The 21,353-nt window shown below is 36.4% G+C and overlaps 1 protein-coding gene across 2 annotated transcripts in view; it reads right to left on the bottom strand.

The window, feature by feature from the left end:
* Window positions 1-627: 627 nt before the first annotated feature.
* LOC117929986 (phosphoinositide phosphatase SAC1) overlaps window positions 628-21,353 on the bottom strand; it is a 64,528-nt gene continuing 43,802 nt past the window's right edge. For both annotated transcript variants that reach the window (XM_034850434.1, XM_034850435.1), the window contains exons 10-16: window positions 6,136-6,520; window positions 5,874-5,995; window positions 5,240-5,350; window positions 4,798-5,010; window positions 3,082-3,273; window positions 2,016-2,127; window positions 628-1,108 (exon numbers count right to left, since the gene is read on the bottom strand). In XM_034850434.1, the coding sequence (XP_034706325.1) occupies window positions 860-1,108; window positions 2,016-2,127; window positions 3,082-3,273; window positions 4,798-5,010; window positions 5,240-5,350; window positions 5,874-5,995; window positions 6,136-6,520 (1,384 nt within the window). In that variant the 3' untranslated portion in view covers window positions 628-859. The remainder of the gene's footprint in view (window positions 1,109-2,015; window positions 2,128-3,081; window positions 3,274-4,797; window positions 5,011-5,239; window positions 5,351-5,873; window positions 5,996-6,135; window positions 6,521-21,353) is intronic.

Below are 21,353 nucleotides of genomic sequence, written 5' to 3'. Positions count from 1 at the left end.
TATTGATTTTTAATTTATTCATATGTATTTTAAATTTTTTATAATTATTTTTAATTTTAATAATTTACATATTTATGACGTCACCAGTTCAACCACCAGTCCAACCAGTGAACCGTGAACCGATAACTTTTCCGATTCAATGACCGGTCTAATTCTAAAAACATTGGTTTTTTCAAAAGAAAAACAAACTTTAACCGATTTCAAAATTATTTTTAATAACTTTATATAAATTGTTAAGTAAATTAAGAATGTTTGGTAAAAGGACTTTAGACTTAAATAAAAAACAATTTTAATAATAAACAAAAATAATTAATTTATTTTTAAATTTACATTTTAATTTTATCTTTTTACCTACCTCCCTGATCTCCTTTGCTACTTTATGATTTTTAATGTTACTCAGTCTCCTTCGTCCTAGTTATAATTTATGAAGATTATGAAGATAAATATGTCAATTTAATAATTTAGAATAAATTTTAAATTAATTTTATGAAACAACTTTTATACTTTGGAAAAAAAAAAAAAACAACAACAAACCAAGTTGTAGATAAATTTTCATATAAAAAAATAAATAAAATTTAAACAAATTGTTCAATTAAGATAATAAAAATGGGAATTAAAAAAACAAAAAATAAAAAAGAGGCCTCATCTTATTGATTTTAAGATATAATTGTAATATCACGTGTTTAATATAGAATATGAGAGGCATATTAGTAATTAAACATCATTACAAATCTAATTGCTATACAGAATTTGCGGTGCCATAAAATTCATGTACAACTGAAAACTATTTCTAGTAATGGAGTCCAAAGCAGAGAAGAAAAGAGAATTTGGGTAATGAAGAATGAAGATGATTATTGATTTAGGTTCTGTGGATCTTCCCTTCTCCAATGATCCATCTTGTCAAGTGGGTGGGATCTTCAGCCAAAGACTTGCAGGTGGTAGGGACAATCCCAAGATCAGAACCGATTTGATTATACTCATCAAGAGCCGCAGCCATCTCTGCTTCAATGCTTGCATCATCCACACCATCAATGGTTCCCATACCAAGAGCTTCAGCATAGTGCTTCTCCCTCTCTGGATCGTGTTGGAAGGGTTCCATGGCAGGGCCCTGCTGCTTCCAACAGTTAGAAAGATTCAAGCATAGTGTCCATCACCTATGTGCTCATCATGCCCAACAGAATATGTGAAATTATTCTTCCAATCTTTTTCCCATCCTTTTTCTTTCACAAGGAGGTTCTAGGAAAAAGTTTCCATCAAAAAAACTTATGAAGAATACTCAGGCCTCGTTTGGCATAGTTTCCGTTTTTAATTTTAACTAGAATAAAACTGAAACCAAAGTCACAATTTTTACAGGGCAACATTGGTATTGTAAAAGTATTACTAAATATGAAAAATCTTTTTGTGCAAGTCAAAATAGAGCTTCTATAAGAACCAATATTCTCATAGTGTGCATATTAAGGCTATGTTTGGTTCCATAAAAATTTGAGAGGAAATACAAACAAAAAAAATAGAGATGAAAAGTAAAGGGAAAGAAAAAGTGAAGAAAAATAAAAAATAGATTTAAAGTTAATAATTATTTTTATATGCAACTTCAAACTCATTTCATTTATTTAATTATTCAGTATAAAAAGAAAATGTATAAGTTTCTAACTAATTTTAATTATATTTTATTTTCTTTTATATTTTCCATAGTATAATCAAACATAAAAAAATCATTTTTCTTAGTTTTTTTTTCGTAGTACTTTCCATGAACTAAACATAACCTAAGCTATTTTTTAAGTCATAAGATCTTTCAACAAAATTAACTAGACAGGTATTAAAGCTCTTATTGAGCTCAAAAAGAAGCTTTTGACTTTATAGAAGTTGATCCAAAAAGGACACTAGTTTCAGTAGAAAAGCACAACTAGAAAACTGATTGTCCACTAACAAATGACTTTCAGAGAGAAACAGAGATGTTTATTTGTTAAAAAACAACCTGCTTGAATGTTATTAGAGAGTGGAAAGGTACACTTTACCTGACATAGTTCAGCATAGAACTTGTAAATCTCACTGCTTTCATCCTGATCACCAAGCAAAGTTCCACCATACCAACCATTAGCTTCATCTACTAAGGTCATTGCAAGGTACCTTGAAATTGGAGACAATTATCAATGCATTAATGCACCCTCTTAGTGGACAACACCATAGATTTTCTAAGAAAATTGCAGGTAAGAAAGTTTTACTATAGCAAGAGGATAATATAAGCACTCTTTTGTCCTGTCCACAGGAAACAAAAATAGTAGAAAAAGGAAAGTGTTGGAAGTGCTTTTCATTTTGAAGTGCATTCTATCATAATCACTAGGACTTGAGTTTGAGAAGTGTTATTGCTGGTCTTGTTTTAGTGAATATTTGGAATTTGTGTTTGATGGATTTGGGTGGATTATTTCAGTAGGCTTAACATTTGCCTTAGATCACCAAGAATCCACAGAAATTGATAAAACTAATATAATATGTGCATCTTAATGGTAGAAAAAGAAAAACACCTTTGGTTTATTCTAGACACTAGAATACTCCCTGATATATCAACAAGAAATATCAAACTATTTGTTACTTGTTGAAAAAGGCAGTTAACATGTTTATATACTAATCACAGATTAAATGCATATTATAAATAAATATGACATTGAAGAAACTCAATGTCAAGAGAAACATGCTCAACCTGAGGCTCTGGCTCGACGTACAAGCCAGTTGCTCAAGCTTCTCTTGTAAATAGCCTGTTTGCAGGCCAACAGAACTTGTGAGACACTGAGTTGGCTCAGCTACTTGACAAACCCAGTTGACAGAAAGAAATAGAATGCCAAAGTTGACAAAAATATAAGGTTAAAAAAAAAGGAGACTTGGTTGAGATATATATGTAAATATCAACCCAAAATGTAGTCTGACATATCTTAAGCATCTTAAGATGGAAATATCAATCCAAACTATTTGTCAATAGTCCTAGATACTGGAGACATCAATATATTGACAAATTTAATAACAGGTTAGAGAGAAAGGAGGCCTCCCCCTCATGTTAAAATGTGGATGTTTTTACTAGGGAAATACCTCTGGAAGATATCCTCTTCATCCATATTTTCAACAAAAGAAAGCCAGTTCACATCACAGAAACCATCGAGCTTTGTCTCATTATGAGATCCTTCATTTGCAATTTCACGGGATCCCACTTTGAGGGCAGAGCCACTATCTTCAAATTTTCTCTGGCCAAATAGCCAGTTTGGGCTTTTGAGCTGTATTTCACTGCAAAGAAGTAGTACAAGTTTAATGATTGTTATGCATATGTCTCCCTAATTTACAAGAATTTCTTAGAGAGTAACCACTAACAAACCCATTTCAGTTCTTGCAAAATGAATGTTGAAGTCACACTTTTTTACAATAAGAAATAATTTTTTGAAGCAATGAATCTCAATTGGTTTGGAGATCAAAAGTGGAAACTACAAGAAGCAAAGAAGAGAAATGTTATTACACTAGAAGTGTTCTAAAATACAGTACCCTAGAGAGACATGCCAAAAAAACCATGATTCCTAGGCATTTGATGGATGAAAAATACATCATGGCTGCAAGGAAAGAAATTAAATCCTACAAATGGAAACGAATATGCTAGAAAGATGATAAGTAAGAGACCTCTTACACTCTTCCTAATAAATCTACCAAGATAACCCCCTTAAAAACATCAATTTCTTTTCCTGGTATCAATCAAAAAACCCAAAATGCCACAACAAGAAGGGAGACCTACTCTGGGCAACCATGAAATAAAGAAGCAAGGGGCCAACTGTTTCTTCATCCTTCTTGCACATCTAACACCAAATTAAGGAGCCTCATACCAGTCCTTACAAGATTGACAATGCTCAAAATCCTGCCACAAACTACATTTCAAACCAATAACAAGCAATAGAAAGTGGCCCTCTACACCAAGCATCCTTCTGATGGAAATCACCCTCATGAACCCCTACCAATGTGTTGCATGGGACTTAACAGGGAACTTACCACCCTTAGCCCTAACCAATGTCATCTGAACACCACCCATTCCCACCCCACCCCACCCCATATATGTCCGATATTGCCAAGAAAGGCATCAGCAGCATTAAGCTCCCAATCCTGAAAAGATTCAAAGATGAATTGATTGGCAAGGGTTGATCTCCAAGCACCAACCTTCCTCAATAATCCACCGCCTTCCTTTCTTCCAACATGAGAAAACTGATCAAGAAATATCCTTCAGGCATCACACAGTGAGCTAGTATCCTTCCAGAATATGATCCTCATCCAATCACCCTCATTTAAGCTACATTGTTGTAGTCATTGCCATTATGACCATGTCCATTGTTGCTAAAATCAGTTCAGAATTATGTCTTTACAAGAAACTTTTCTTTTATGTATATCTTGTTTGAACATGGCTCCAATTTTTATTGTTTCAATTGTTTTTCCTAAAAGTTTTCACATCATAAAAAACTTCTCAGCAAACATTCCCTGTATCTAACATGTTAACCCTTAGTGCAGTATGAGAAGTGAAGTGCAGCCAAGATAACATGATACATGAATAAGGAAATAGAAACAATAAGTAATTACCAGTGTTTGTTTAGAGTATAGAAACTACATGACTTCAGAGGTAAAAAGTAGCACAACTACACTATATGCAGAGCACCAATGCAGTCCATAAGTGCATTTGCATGTGTTTGTGAATGAGACGAAATTTAAATAAGCTGAGAAGCAAAGATGGAATGCAAAAGCACAAAAGCAAACTGCAGAGGCTAAGGGAGAGATTACGCTGCATCAGGTGCCACTCCAGAGGTTCCTGTACTGCCACCTTGTTTTTGATCTGGCTCGCTGCAAAGTCTTACATTCTTTATTGAACTACATGTCCTTTCTATCAATTTATCAAATGATGTCATCTTTATCCTCAAGAAGTCTTCTTTCCAAGCTGGAATAGGAGCGAGAGGGATGCCTGATGCTCCTCCAGGTTTAGCATCAGCTAGTGAACTGCAAAGTAAAAAAATAATAAAATAATGAAAGAAAACATAGATAAATGAACCAAACACTAAAACATGGAACCTGAAAACATGACTACAAGAATGAATTACTAAATTAGCAAAAATATCCAAAACAGATCACACATATAAAAGCATGAAGGTATACATGTGCTTTATGGACTGGCATCAGTGCATTAAGTAGTTCTTCATAGTTTGCAAAACACAAATGGAAATTTTACCTCTTATAAGGGAAGAGCTCATCTCCAATTCCAGACACATGAAGATAATAATCAGAATCCAACTCCCACAAAGCAGGCTTCCCTTCCTGTGGTTGGAAGTAACCTAGAAATCTGTTAAAATCATCAAATGAAGATAATTTGAGAGAGAGAGAGAGAAATAAAATATTTTAACCAAGAAGTATCTATGCTAACATAAGGATAGCTAAAGCATCTAGCTTGTGAAAAGGATATCTATTCACTGCCAAGCTACAGATGGAAGATTCAAATGCAAGAAAATTCTGTTCTAGAATTTTGAGTAATAGTTTTGTTAAAGCTTTAGCATAAGTGTGCTTTGTATACATTGTTAGCATGTTACCTAATAGCTTAAGCTTTTGGATTAAACCAGTAATTTAAAATTATACCAAAGCCTTGATTTTTGGGAGTTATAAATCCAAACCTCACTACTTTTCTATTTCCCCATTTATTGAACCCACGCGCAAATGATATTAGGCAACACATGAAGCAAGGTATTAAAGCTTTGACCTTTGTTGGCTTGATATATATTGTCGGTATGTTACCCAATAGATAGGATTTTGTGACAAGTGGTAGTCTAACTCTATAGAAGCAAATAAACGATATTAGAAGAGAGGAGTACAAGTTTATTGCATCTTGCTTTTCACCATCAGTGTAAGCATTGCTGTAATATCTCTTGATGGACTTCAGAAACTCTCTAGATTGGGTTGTAGCTTTCCACTTTCCCTGCCTCTCCGGAAACACCTGAAACTCATGCCAAAGCATTGGTAAAGCAATATCCCAGTACTTACAAAATCAACTATTAATGAATTTAATACAAAAGCAAATTCACCGATCATTAATCATAAGTAATAGACAAACATTATTGTATATAATTAACATACAGTGTTGTGTGCTGCCGAGCCTCCATATTGCTGAGCGAGAGCATCTCCCATGCTTATGTACATATCCATTAAAGCAGCAGCAATGGTGCTATCAGGATCCACTTTGGGCATGTCTGTCAAACCCATTGCATGGAGTTGGCGGCCTAAAGCTGCTAGACCATAAGCATATTGGGCAACATTAGTACGATCCAAACAGTCGATACAGTTGGTGCGCAGAACTCCACTTTGGAAGCATGGTGCTGCCCCGTTATAATTGCTATTTCTAATTTGTTGACTAGAATCAGACTCTCTATCCCGATTAATCAGAGAATTTAGGGTTTCATTGCTACTTCCAATCCTTGCAACATCTCCTGAACCAGCTCTCAGATCTCTAATAGAAGCATCCCTGTAACATCCAAAATGAGCTATATGAGAGCCAAACAATTAGTTGACTGATGAGTGGAATTGCGTTTAAATAGCATAATAACAAGTTTAAGTTGAACTATTTGTTTTATCACTTAGAAACAAAAAGCAAGAACAAGGAAGTGCAATCTCTTTGTCATGACAACCTCTCCAAATTTCAGTAACTCCATGGATTAAAAAATATTCAGTAACTGTACATATAGATGTAACAAAATGTTATCACACATAAATCAACAATTTAGAAGAACTATTAACAATCCATGAATACTCTAATCATTGCAAATAGATCCCACAAGTATTTGTTAAATTCAGAAATTCTAAAGCCCCTGTGGAAAATATTAGGATTCTAGAGATTATGTCCGACCTGATTTTGTTTCTAATTTTTAGGCTATTGTTTCTCTGTATAGTTTTTCTCTTTTTCTTCTGTACAATAGCTGTAATCCTATATATAGCCTTGTAAACCTAATTCTGATTATGAATGAGAAATACAATTTTTGTCTCAACCTGCAATCATGGTGTCAAAGCAAGGTGAGAAATTCATATGCACAAATTTTCCTTTAATAAGAAAATTGTGAACAAAATAGGAATTTTGATTAATTAAGAAATTGGGAACAATGAGACATATTGTCCTATGATTCTTCTTACAAAAGACAAAAGCACCTCCAAGCATTTTTAATGCTTAACTTTGGATCAAAACGGTCTTCTAAATAAACACTAGATCTCTTTGTTTGAAATCTTCAAATCTTTATAAGAAATCTTCAAGTCTTCAAGAAAACTTCAACTCTTCAAGAAATCTCTCCAAGTCTTCAAGAAATTTAGATGAACGGCATCAGTCGCTGACCAGCCAACTATCCAATTCAAGTCAGCTCATTGACTCACTTTGCTATTAAAATGGCATCAGACTAACCAAATTGGCAGTAAAAGTGCCAAATTGGATGAACTAGATAGTTCTTATTGAATCAGACAATTTTTAGTTAGCCCAAAATATAGATGAGTTGGTGCAGCTTTGTGCCCAACATAAACCTTAGCAATGATGGAAGAATATAATGAAAAAGGCTATTGCTATTGGAAGACTCAAGCCCTGACACTAAGGGCTCAAACATTAGAAAATGACCACTGGTTGTTCTTTCATTTGTAAACTGATGCTACAAATTAATATATAATATATTGTTCATTTTTTAAAATTCCACTTATTTAATAAATTAAAAACCTTTATATAATATATACTGCTAAGTTTTTTAAATCATGGTCCAACCATGGTTGAACCACCAGTCCAACCTATTAACTATGCCCCAATAACTTTTCAAGTTTAATGATTAGTCCGATTCTGAAAACGTTGATATGCAATTGACTTTTGGTGGGATTGAGAATTTTCATAACTTGATTGAACCAATTCAAGAAATACATTAAATCAATGAGGTGGTTGGCCTTTAATCTCCAAATATTCCTCTCTTTTTTCCCTTGATTATAGGGCAGAATCCAAGTTAGTGGCAAACTGCTTTATTTTCCAAAGAAAAATTCATCCAATTCAAACTACACAACTTACCCTTTTGATGTTAATTTGACAAGAATGGATATGTCGTGTGATGGCTAATATATTATTAATATATATATATATATATATATATATATATATATATATATATATTGAATTGTTGTTCATCCAAAACTCCAACATATCCTACATGCCACCATGTTGAATTTGGCAACTTGGATTCATATTTATAATTTACGAAAGAGGAATAATAAAGAATATATATAATTTTTAATATTTTTTTATATTCCTTCATGAATTAAAAAAATATTATTTCTTTTATTCCTTCTCTATTAATGATGATTAAATAGAAATGATATTCCTTCTTGTTCGAGACCATTAAAGAGGAAGAGAATTTCTATCTCTAGTTGTATTCCTTCTTTATTAATGATGCTTTAAGGGAAACTATATTACTTCTTGTTTAAGATCATCGAAAACATAGAGAATTTTTATCTCCATTTGTATTATTTCTTTATTAATGATGCTTAAAAAAGAAATTATATTCATTCTAGTTCGAGATCATTGAAGAAAAAGAGAATATATGCATATATATATCCTCCCTATCATACTTTAAAAAATGATTGTCTTATTTGACTTATCATTTCTTTGCATTTCTTCAATTTTGGTTTCAAGATGGTTTTATTCAAGGATTCTTCTAATAATGGTAAAAGAAGATGTCTCACTATTGTGAAAGAAACAAGTAACAATCTTTCAAAAGAAACTTCATTACCGGTATACCCATCTCTAATTGGATCATTTGTTGTGAATCCTTCATGTATATTTTAAACTTCTCTCCTATGTTGGAGTTAGAAACTTCCTCAAAAAATATTGTGCAAAATCTATAAGCATTACCACTACAACAACATTTTTATTACATTCTTCTCTTCACACTAAGGAAGACTCCCTAAATTTTTTTCCTTTCATGCTTCATTGAATATACAATAAAGTTCATTGGGGACCATATCTTGTGAGTTGGGGTGAATTTTCTTTTGTAGAAGGCTATTGGGAGTGACTAGAAAATATTCTAAGCTAAGTCGGCCCCAAAGTATACCCAAACCTATGATGCAACTTTGCTTCACTTTTTACATGCCACCATAATAAGTACATCATTCGAGCTTTCTATGAGTTTGTGATATTCTACCACCAATACACTCCACACTATTCAAGGGAAGCTTTCTATTTCTCTTTGGGACTTGAAGCAAATAGGTGGTCTCCAAATATATGGACTCTTTGATGACAAGATTATTCCTTTTGCTAAGGAATTGAATGCGGTTAGAGAATATAATAATCCAAATCTCCCTCAGAGTCATTAGTTTCTCTTCCATGCATTTCATTGAGAACATAGTAAGGTTGAAGGCCACTACCAACTGAAAATAGCAAATTGGATAAAGTTTCAGTTTAAAGGGCTTAGTAAGTATGCAAAACCACATTCGTAGTTAATAAGAACAGAATAGGGGCTCCAATAATGACTTATAATCCTACTAGATTGATTAATAAGCCTCGACAAAGAACTTAAAAGGAGATTGCACCATTTGTTGAGCTAGGGATTGAAGATCTTCTTGTGGAAAAGGTTTATTTTTCTGCATTTTTATCTTGCTGGCTATGTAAGTTTGTCTTATTAGCCAAAGAGGATCTTATTCGGCCTAGCGTTTTTCAAGTTGTTAGTATGATGGCTAGTGGTAGTTCTTTTTCTTTGGTTGTCCCAATATTAGCCAATATTTACATTGGATTGAAGGAAGTTTTGTTTTCTTCTTCCTTGATTAAATGTGATGCAAGTTTCCCAATCCATTATGTTTATGTATGGCTTGCAGAGTATTTTAGCATTCATCATTTGAATATGCTTAAGTTGACAAATGCTCAAATGATTCAATTTGGGGGGGAAAAATAGCCAAGTACTATAATGAGTTCGATGTTGTGACTTGCTTTGAAAAGCTAGACCATGTTCATTAGACATGTTGGCTCAGCTAGAAGCTAAGACACTTTTTTTGGTTGACAACAAAAAGCTCTCTTTTTTGGGTAGAACACTTCATTAGTAATTGCTTTGCTTACTTGCCCTCAAGTTGTAATGGGTTATGTATCGTACAACTTTGTATCTTTAATAAGAAGATTGTGGACAAAATAGTAATATTAATTAATTTAAGAAATTAGGAACAATCTCAATATTATCCTCTACTTCTTATAAATGATAGAAAAACCCTCTTAGCAATTTAATGCTTAACTTTAGATCAAAAGGGTCATCTAAATAAACAAATGATCTCTTTATTTAAGTCTTCAAATCTTCATAAGAAATCTTTAAGTCTTCAATTAATCTCTAAAAAATCTTCAACTCTTCAAGAAATCTCTCCAAGCCTTATTTAGTCTTCCAAGTGGTGTCATTTGAGAAGGGAGGAACCCCTAATTATGGGGTTGGAAAATTTATTTTGATATTATCTCTTAATTTTTTAGAGGTAATTATTTTTATGGTTATAATTATCTTTATTTTTCTTATCACAAATTAATTAATTATAATAATCATATGATATGTTTTATTATCATGTTGATAACATGTAACATCGTCTTATTGAAGCCATTAACATCACATGACTTCCTTTCATTCATCACATGATTAATTCTCATTTAAATATTTAAGGCATGTGTCTCTATCAAATTTTGACACATGGCTTCTTTTTATTTGTCATATAATAAATCCTCATTTGGCTATTTTAAGATACATGTCAACTTATGATTAGTTATCCATTAACTAGTGGTTACCACTAGTAATTGGACAAAATGTGTCTCTAATATGACAAAAAAAAAAAAAGTCATGTGGTACTGATGACTTGAGATAAGACCGTGACACATGTTACTAATATGATAATAATAATTAATTTTGATAATTAAAAAATAATATAATTATCATAGTTAATTAAATTTGCAATAAATAAAATAAAGATAATTATAACTATATAATTAAGAAATAATATCAAAATAAAATTTTCAACCCTATAAATAAGGGTTCCTCCCTTTTCAAATGACACACTTGAAAATACTAAAGAAAACTTGGAGAGATTTCTTGAAGATCAATGACAAGTTGAAGATTTGAAAACTTCAATAGAAGATATATAGTGTTTATTTAGAAGACCCTTTTTTATCCAAAATTAAGCAATAAAAATGTTGGGAGAGTGTTGTCTTTTGTAAGAAGAAATAGAGGACAATATTGAAATTGTTCCATACTACTATTTTGTCCACAACTTTCTTATTTAAGAAAATTTTTTATGTATAAGGCTCTATGATACATTGCCTATTATAGCACGAGAACAAGTAAGCAGAGCAAAACAATTACTAATAAAGTACTCCGCTTAAGAAATTGAGTTTTTTGTGGTGTACCAAAACACTTGGATCGTCATCCATCTTAACCAAAATGTCTAAAGAATGTGGTCTAGCTTTTTGAAATAAGTCAAAAGCATTGGACTCATTAAAGTAATTCACCCTTTTTTCCCCTCTAAATTGACTCATTCGAACATTAGTCGACTTGAGCATACTCAAATGATGAAAATGTATATTGAAATATTCTGCAAGTCATACAAAAAATACAATGGACTGGGAAAGTCACATAACATTTGCTCAAGGAAGAAGAAAACAAAATTTCATTCAATTCAATGTAAATACCCAACCCACAAGAGAAGGTCCCTAACAAACTTTCTAATTGCAAACCTGATGAAGGATCAAAAGAAAACGATCTAGGGAGGCTTCCTCGGTGTCAAGAACGTAACAAAATGTTGTTGCAATAGTAATGCTCATAGATTTTATACAAAATATTTGTTTAGGAAATTTTAACTCCACCAACAAAGAAGAAAGTATCTTTAAATACCATGAAAGATTCACAACAAATGACACAATTAGAGATGAGTATAATAATACTGAAATTTGTTTTGAAAAATTGTCATTTGTTTATTTAACTATAGTGAGACATCTTCCTTTACAATTATTAGAAGTCCTTGAATAAGACCATCTTCAAGCTAAAATTAAACAAATATAAAAAAAAAAATTGAAAGGTCAAATAAGACAATCATTTTTAAAGTATAATTCCACTTTAGAGAGAAATATATATATGCATATATATTCTCTTTCTTTATACTATCTCGAACAAGAATGAATATGATTCCCCTTCAAGCAACACTAATGAAAAAGGAAGACATATAGAAATAAAATTTTCTTCCTCTTCAATGATCTTGAACAAGAAGGAATATAATTCCTTTTAAGCATCATGAATAAATAAGGAATACAAATAAAGATATATATATATATATATTCTTCCTCTTCAATGATCTCGAACAAGAAGAATATGATTCCCCTGTAAGCATCATTATTGAAAAATGAATTGTTATTATTTTTTTTAATTCTTGAAGGACTATAAAAAGATATTAAATCTTTTATATATATATTCTTTATAATTCCTTTTTCGTAATTTTTTTTTTGATAAATAAGAGAATGTATTTGTTAGATAATGTATAGTTATTTAGGTTATTTACTTTTCCTTTTCCTTTTCTTTCCTTACTGTATTGTGGGTCCCACTAGCATGTATATATATACCCAAGTCCAATGTGTATTCTTTACAGTTTTTCAATAACAATAATTAGGGATTCTCCCTTTTCTCTCTTCACATGGTATCAGAACCAAGGGAGAAAAAAACCCTAATTATTTCCGATTTATCTGTGAATCCATTCTGGGAAATCTTTCAGTGACCGTGTTTCATTTCGGTCACCCTTCCCATCTCTTAAAGCTTCCGATCAACCCTCACCGCCGTCGGAAAATCCTCACTGCCAGCAAATTTTCCGGCAACTTTTCCGACAAAGTCCTTTTCCGACACCGACCATACCATCAGGTGCGCAAGGAGGAGATCTTCAACTTTTCTCAAAGCACCGGAGGAAGAATCCCAACCACGCGCCGGCCATGCGCGTCTCTTCTCCGGCGGCCTGAATCTCACGCGCCGGCGCGTGGAGCATTTTCCGGCCACGCGCTTCCACCTCCAGCCTCGCCTGACACCGTCTAGCCACCCTCCATCTGCGCTCGTGTCATCTGAGCCCTAAAAGTGCATTTTTTAGGGTTTTTTTTTGTCTCCGCCGGCCCTCTAGACCGCCTTTCCGGCGACCTCTAGTGACTTCCTTTCCACCCCGAGCCCTGCACGTGTCTTAGGAAGTCCGCGATAAGCCGTATTAGGGCTCTCTTCGATCCAAACGTATTTCATTCACCAGATAAGTAGATATAGCTACTAAAAGTTCCCCTTTTTCCTCTGTCATATCTGGATCTCCTATGATTACTTCGGAGAAATTGGTTGGCAGTGAAAATTATTTGTCCTGGTCTGCCTCTGTGGAGCTTTGGTTTATGGGTCAAGGTTATGAGGATCACCTTGTTTCGCAGGAGGCGGATATCCCTGAGGTTGACAAAGTACAATGGAGGAAGATAGATGCACAGTTATGTAGTGTGTTATGGCAATCAGCATCATCTTCGGGCCTACAAAACATGCTTTAAATTTTGGAATCAGGCGAAAGGGCTATACACGAATGATATCCAACGTCTTTATAAGGTGGCTTCTTCTATTGTCAATGTCAGACAACAAGACATGGATTTATCTACTTATATTGGCCAGATTGCCTCTCTTAAGGAGGAATTCTTGACCGTGATGCCTCTTACTACTGATGTTGGGGATCAACGCATACAGATTAACAAGTTCTTCATGGTTCTTACGCTTATTGGCCTCCGTCCCGATCTCGAGACCGTCCGCGATCAGATTCTTAGCAGTTCCTCCGTTCCATCCTTGGATGATGTGTTTACTCGCCTCCTCCATATCTCCTCCACTCAGACTTTGTCATCTGATAACACTTCAGATTCTTCTGTGTTAGTTTCTCAAACTAACTCTCGAGGAGGACGCAGTGGTAACCGAGGTAGAGGCCAACGTCCTCATTGCACCTATTGCAATAAGCTTGGCCACACTCGTGATCGGTGTTATCAGTTACATGGGTGGCCTCCCAGCACTGCCCACGTGGCCCAGTCCTCTGATCCTCAATCGCCTCAGCTTCCCAGTTCCTCCACATCTCAGGGTATTTTCCTCACTAACAGTGAGTATGACGACTATCTCCGCTATCAGGCCACCAAGTCAGCTTCTGTTGCTTCTGTTGCCCAGACTGGTAATGCTTCTGCTTGTCTTACCCACACATCTTCTCTTGGACCTTGGATTCTAGATTCTAGCGCTTCTGATCACATATCTAGTAATAAGGATCTTTTCTCTTCTATTACTACTACCTCTCCCTTACCTACTGTTACTTTAGCTAATGGTTCCCAAACTATGGCTAAAGGTTTTGGTTTCGCTCATCCTCTCCCTTCCCTACCTCTCCATTCTGTCCTTTATGCCCCTGAGTGTCCTTTTAATCTTATTTCCATCAGCAAAATAACTCGCACTCTTAACTGTTCTATCACTTTTTCTGATAAATTTGTGACCTTGCAGGACCGGAGTACGGGAAAGACGATTGGCATAGGACGTGAGTCTCAAGGCCTCTATCACCTCACCTCGCCTTCACCTGCAGTTTGCATTTCCACTGATGCTCCCCTCCTCATTCATTGTCGCCTGGGCCACCCTAGTCTATCCAAGTTCCAGAAAATGGTCCCTAGTTTTTCATCTTTGTCGTCGCTTGCGTGTGAGTCCTGTCAGCTTGGGAAACATACTCGTGTCTCGTTCCCAAAGCGTTTGAATAATCGGGCAAAGTCTCCTTTTGAACTTGTCCACACTGATGTTTGGGGTCCTTGTCGGACCACGTCTACTTTAGGATTTCAGTATTTTGTCACTTTCATTGATAACTATTCTCGATGTACTTGGTTATTTTTAATGAAAAATCGAGCTGAGTTATTCTTTATTTTTCAGACATTTTATGCTGAAATCCAAACCTAGTTCAATATTTCTATTCGTGTGTTGCGCAGTGACAATGCCAGGGAATATTTTTCTATACCATTTACTTCATTTATGTCCCAACATGGGATCATTCATCAGTCTTCTTATGCTCATACTCCTCAACAAAATGGGGTAGCTGAACGTAAGAATCGACATCTTGTTAAGACGGCTCGTACTCTCCTTCTCCATAGTCATGTTCCTTTTCGTTTTTGGGGGGACGTTGTTCTTACAGCATGTTATTTGATTAATCGTATGCCATCATCTGTATTACACGATCAGATTCCTCATTCCCTTCTTTTCCCTGACCAACAACTTTATTTCCTTCCTCCTCGTGTTTTTGGTTGTACTTGCTTTGTTCATATTCTCACTCCTGGATAGGACAAACTTTCTGCCATAGCCACAAAATGCATCTTCTTGGGATATTCCAGACTTCAAAAGGGTTATCGTTGTTATTCCTCTGAGACTCATCGCTACTTTCTCTCCGCTGATGTCACTTTCTTTGAGGACTCACTGTTTTTCTCTACCTCTGAGTCTCTTCCTGTTTCTGAAGTCTTACCCCTTCCCATTATCTCCCCACCTGATGCAGTGCCTTCTTGCCCACTTCAGGTTTATCATCGCCGTCATCATGTCTTGTTCCTCCTTCTTTAGCCGCGGTACCTGCTGACTCACCTCCTATCCCTTCGGCTTCTCCTGCCCCGGCTCTGCCTCCTTCTGCTGACTCACCCATTGCTCTTCGGAAAGGTAATCGATCTACTCGTAATCCTCATCCCATTTACAATATTTTGAGTTACCATCGATTATCTTCACCCTATTCTGCATTTGTTTCTGTTATATCTTCTGTTTCTCTTCCTAAGAACACCCCTGAGGCTCTTTCCCATCCAGGCTAGCGACAGGCAATGGTAGATGAAATGGCTGCTTTACACTCCAATGGCACTTGGGATCTTGTTGTTTTACCCTCTGGTAAATCTACAATTGGTTGTCGTTGGGTCTACACAGTTAAGGTTGGCCCTGATGGTCAAGTTGATCGCCTTAAGGCCCGCTTAGTTGCTAAAGGCTATACTCAGGTTTATGGTTCTGATTATGGTGACACTTTCTCTCCTGTTGCCAAGATAGCTTCTGTTCGTCTATTGCTCTCCATGGCTGCTATGCGTTCTTGGCCTCTTTATCAGTTAGATATTAAAAATGCTTTCCTTCATGGGGATCTTGCTGAGGAAGTTTATATGGAGCAACCACCTGGTTTTATTGCTCAGGGGGAGTCTGGTTTAGTGTGCAGGTTACGCCGTTCTCTATATGGCTTGAAACAATCTCCTCGAGCTTGGTTTAGCCGTTTTAGTTCTGTTGTTCAGGAGTTTGACATGTTCCGCAGTACAGTAGACCATTCCGTTTTCTATCATCATAACTCTTCGGGCAGTGTATTTATCTGGTAGTTTATATGGACGACATCGTCATTACAGGCAGTGATCAGAATGGTATTCAGAAACTAAAGCAACACCTTTTCACCCACTTTCAGACTAAAGACTTGGGGAAACTCAAGTATTTCTTAGGGATTGGGATAGCTCAATCCAGTTCCGATGTGGTTCTTTCCCAAAGGAAGTATGCTTTAGACATCTTGGAAGAAACCGGTATGTTAGACTGTAAACCAGTAAACACTCTTATGGATCCAAATGTCAAACTTATACCAGGACAGGGGGAGCCTTTAGGAGATCCTGGGAGATATCGGCGACTTGTAGGTAAACTGAACTACCTCACCATTACTCGTGCAGACATTTCTTTTCCTGTAAGTGTTGTTAGTCAATTCCTACAGTCACCATGTGATAGCCATTGGGATGCTGTAATCCGCATTCTTCGATATATCAAAAGCACACCAGGCCAAGGTGTGTTGTACGAGAACAGAGGTCATACCCAAGTTGTTGGTTACACAGATGCAGATTGGGTTGGCTCACCCACAGATAGACGTTCCACTTCCGGGTATTGTGTTTTAATTGGAGGTAACCTAATATCTTGGAAGAGTAAGAAACAAGATCTAGTGGCCAGATCTAGTGCTGAAGCCGAGTATCGAGCTATGGCTCTGGCAACATGTGAACTCATATGGCTGAAACATCTTCTTCGGGAGTTGAGATTTGGAAAGGATGAACAGATGAAGTTCATCTGTGACAACCAAGCCGCTTTGCATATTGCATCCAATCTAGTCTTCCATGAAAGGACCAAACACATTGAAGTTGACTGTCACTTCATTAGAGAGAAGATCACATCAGGATGTGTGGAGACTAGTTTTGTCAATTCAAATGATCAACTAGCAGATATTTTTACTAAATCTCTCAGAGCTCCTAGAATTAAATACATTTGTAACAAGCTTGGTGCATATAACATATATGCTCCAGCTTGAGGGGAAGTGTTAGATAATGTATAGTTATTTAGGTTATTTATTTTTCCTTTTCCTTTTCTTTCCTTACTGTATTGTGGGTCCCACTAGCATGTATATATATACCCAAGTCCAATGTGTATTCTTTACAATTTTTCAATAACAATAATTAGGGATTCTCCCTTTTCTCTCTTCACAGTATTAAAGAGTGCACAAGAGTATATAGGGACATATACAATGAGCACCAAAAGGCTAAAAAAGGGGGGAACAAAAAAAAGCCCCCTCCAACAAAAATCAACCAATCTATAATTCCTCTTTCATAAATTATAAATCCAAACCCAAGTTATCAAATCCAACATGGTGTCATGAAGGATATATTGGAATTTTGGACATATATAAAGAGCACCAAAAGGCTTTAAAAAAAAAAAGGAAACAAAAAAATACTCCCTCAACAAAAATCAACCAATCTATAATTCCTCTTTCGTAAATCATAAATCCAAATCTAAGTTACCAAATCCAACATAGTATCATAATAATAATTATCAAATCCAACATGGTTCAATATGGTGTGATAATAATAATAATGATATCAACATATCCATTCTCACCAAATTAACTTCAAAAAGGAAATTCATGTGGTTGGAATTGGATGGGTTTTTCTTTGGAAGTCATTAACTTTGATTTTGCCACCTTATCAAAACAAAAAGAAAAATAAAAAATAAAAAATAAAATTTAATCTTGACATTGTTGTATGCCATAAACTATTGAGAACCATTGTAACATAACCTCCTAGAAAAGCACTTTAAAATCTTCAAGGCTAAAAGGCCAAACAACTCATTGATTTAATGTATTTTGAGAATGTGGTCAATCAAGTTATGCCAATTCTCCATCCCACCAAAAGTCTACTACATATATATATATAAGCATGTGTGATTGTGATAGGTATCTAATGGAGAATTATTATTGAATTTCAAGAATTTCCAGAACAAGAGTCCCATCTGGTCCTCAAATCCCTACCAGATCCACAATATTTCCCCCCTCTGTAATTCCCCCTCCTTTCCTATTTAAACCTTCCCCTCAGCTCGTATCCAACTGTGACCTAACCTCCACTAAAGCTGTTACAACTAACTGCCAGCTGGCAGTATATTCCTCTTCCCTTTTCTATTATACACATAACGTATAGGAGGCCTATCATTACCCCCCTCAATGAGAGACACCTTGTCCTCAAGGTGGAAGTCAGGAAAGTGCTCTTTAATTGTGTCAACTGATTCCCATGAAGCTTCAAACTGAGGAAGTCCTTTCCACTGAATAAGTACTTCAATACCAAGCTGATTGTTATTGGGAGATTGGCGAATATCTAAGACCTGATCATACTCCACAAGCCATTCTAAATCCTCAGCAAGAATAGGGGAGAGTGGCTGACACAAATCAGCTGAACTAAGAGCCCGCTTGAGCTGGGAAACATGAAACACTGGATGAATAGTTGTTGAAAAAGGAAGCTCTAACCTGTACGCCACTGGACCAATTTGCTGCACTACTTTGTAAGGGCCAAAATATCGTGGGGAGAGCTTCTCATTTGGTCGCTTGGCAAGGGAACGAAGACGATACGAACGAAGCTTTATATAGACAAAATCCCCAACTTCAAATTGGATTGCACGACGATGAGCATCTGCAGATGACTTCATTTTGGATTGGGCACAGCAGAGATGATCCTTTAATTCATTTAAAATTAGATCACGCTCTTGCAATAACTGATCCACTGCCAGAACAGAGGTGGAATCTGATCCAAAACGTATCAACGGTTGTGGGTCTCGCCCGTAAACTGCTCGAAATGGTGTTGTATTAGTGGAGGAGTGGAATGTGGTATTATACCAGTATTCTGCCCATGAAAGCCATGTAGACCAACGTTTAGGCTTGTTATATGAAAAACATCGAAAGTATGTCTCCACACAACAGTTGACCACTTCCGTTTGTCCATCCGTTTGCGGATGATATGCGGTACTATGGCGGAGAGAAGTACCCTGCAACCGAAATAGCTCCATCCAAAATCGGCTAAGAAATACTTTGTCACGATCACTAATAATGGAACGGGGAAATCCATGTAATTTGACAACATCCCGAACAAAGATAGCAGCCACCGTTTGAGCTGTGAAAGGATGCTTGACCAGTGAGAAGTGAGCATATTTGCTCAATCGATCCACAACAACTAAATTGGAGTTATAACCCTCAGACTTAGGAAGCCCCTCAATAAAGTCCATCGTCACATCGTCCCATATTTTGTCTGGAATAGGCAGTGGTTGTAGTAACCCAACAGGCGACAAAGTTAGGGTCTTATTTTGTTGACATACTAGACACTTCTCCATAAACTCTTTGATATCATTTTTCATGCCAACCCAAAAGAAATCTCTTGTGAGTCGTTTGTAAGCCCGCAAGAACCCGGAATGCCCTCCAACCACGCTAGCATGGCCCTCTTGAAGAAGTGCTGGAACAAGGGGTGAGGCCTTGGGAAGGACTAGGCGCCTCTTGTAAAGGAGAATGAATGGTCCAAGGAATACCTAGGATAAGCATCCGGATCATCCAACAGCCTCTGTTTAATCTTAGCAAGGTGCGGGTCAGCTTCAACTTGTAAACTGATCAACGAAGTGTCTATGCGACTGGGAACCATGAGGGCAGCTAACTCCATAGAAATGGGGATGCGAGATAAGGCATCAGCTGCTTTATTCTCCATTCCCGGCCGAAACTGAATTTCAAAATCATACCCAAACAACTTTGCAACCCACTTTTGGTACGACTCATTCACTATTCTTTGTAAGCATCCGGATCATCCAGCAGCCTCTGTTTAATCTTAGCAAGGTGCGGGTCAGCTTCAACTTGTAAATTGATCAACGAAGTGTCTATGCGATTGGGAACCATGAGGGCAGCTAACTCCATAGAAATGGGGATGCGAGATAAGGCATCAGCTGCTTTATTCTCCATTCCCGGCCGAAACTGAATTTCAAAATCATACCCAAACAGCTTTGCAACCCACTTTTGGTACGACTCATTCACTATTCTTTGCTCTAGTAGAAACTTCAAGCTACTTTGATCCGTTCGCACAATAAAGTGGCGACCAAGCAGGTAATGACGCCACTTCTGAACTGCTAACACAATAGCCATTAACTCTCTTTCATATATGGACTTTTGTCGTTCCCTTGCTGTGAGGACTTGGCTAAAATAAGCTACTGGTCTATGACTTTGCATCAAAACGGCACCCAAACCATACCCCAAGGCATCCGTCTCTACAATGAAGAGTTGACTGAAGTTGGGCAAAGCCAAAACAGGTATTGTTGTCATAGCTGTTTTCAATTTTTGGAAGGCTACCTCAGCCTCTAGGTTCCAATTAAAAGCATCTTTTTTGAGTTGCTGAGTGAGAGGCCAAGAAATAGCTCCATATCCCTCTACAAATCGACGGTAGTATCCAGTCAATCCAAGAAATCCTCGTAATTCTTTAAGGGATTTGGGTGTGGGCCACTCTACCATGGCTGAAATCTTGTTGGGATCAGCAGCAACCCCCTTGGCAGAAACCAAATGGCCCAGGAATTCCAATTGCGGTTTAACAAAGAGACATTTCTTTCCATTGACGTGCAGTTGGTGGTTCGCCAGAATGGACAGCACACTTTGCAAATGGTCACAATGCTCCTTCAAGTCTTTGCTGTAGACCAATATGTCATCAAAAAATACGAGCACAAATTTCCGAAGGTGTGGCCGAAATATACGGTTCATTAGCGATTGGAAAGTCGCTGGTGCATTGGTTAGCCCAAAAGGCATCACCAAGAACTCGTAGTGACCTTCATGGGTGCAAAATGCCGTTTTGGGGATGTCTTGTTGCCGGACTCTAATCTGGTGGTAGCCCGATTTGAGATCTAGTTTGGAAAAAATGGTCGCGCCATGAAGTTCGTCAAGTAACTCATCAATCACCGGAATGGGGAACCGATCCAGGACTGTAACTTTGTTGA

The sequence above is a fragment of the Vitis riparia genome, chromosome 14 (assembly GCF_004353265.1).
Source record: "Vitis riparia cultivar Riparia Gloire de Montpellier isolate 1030 chromosome 14, EGFV_Vit.rip_1.0, whole genome shotgun sequence".
NCBI lineage: Eukaryota > Viridiplantae > Streptophyta > Magnoliopsida > Vitales > Vitaceae > Vitis > Vitis riparia.
This window is presented reverse-complemented; position numbering and strand designations above follow the sequence as displayed.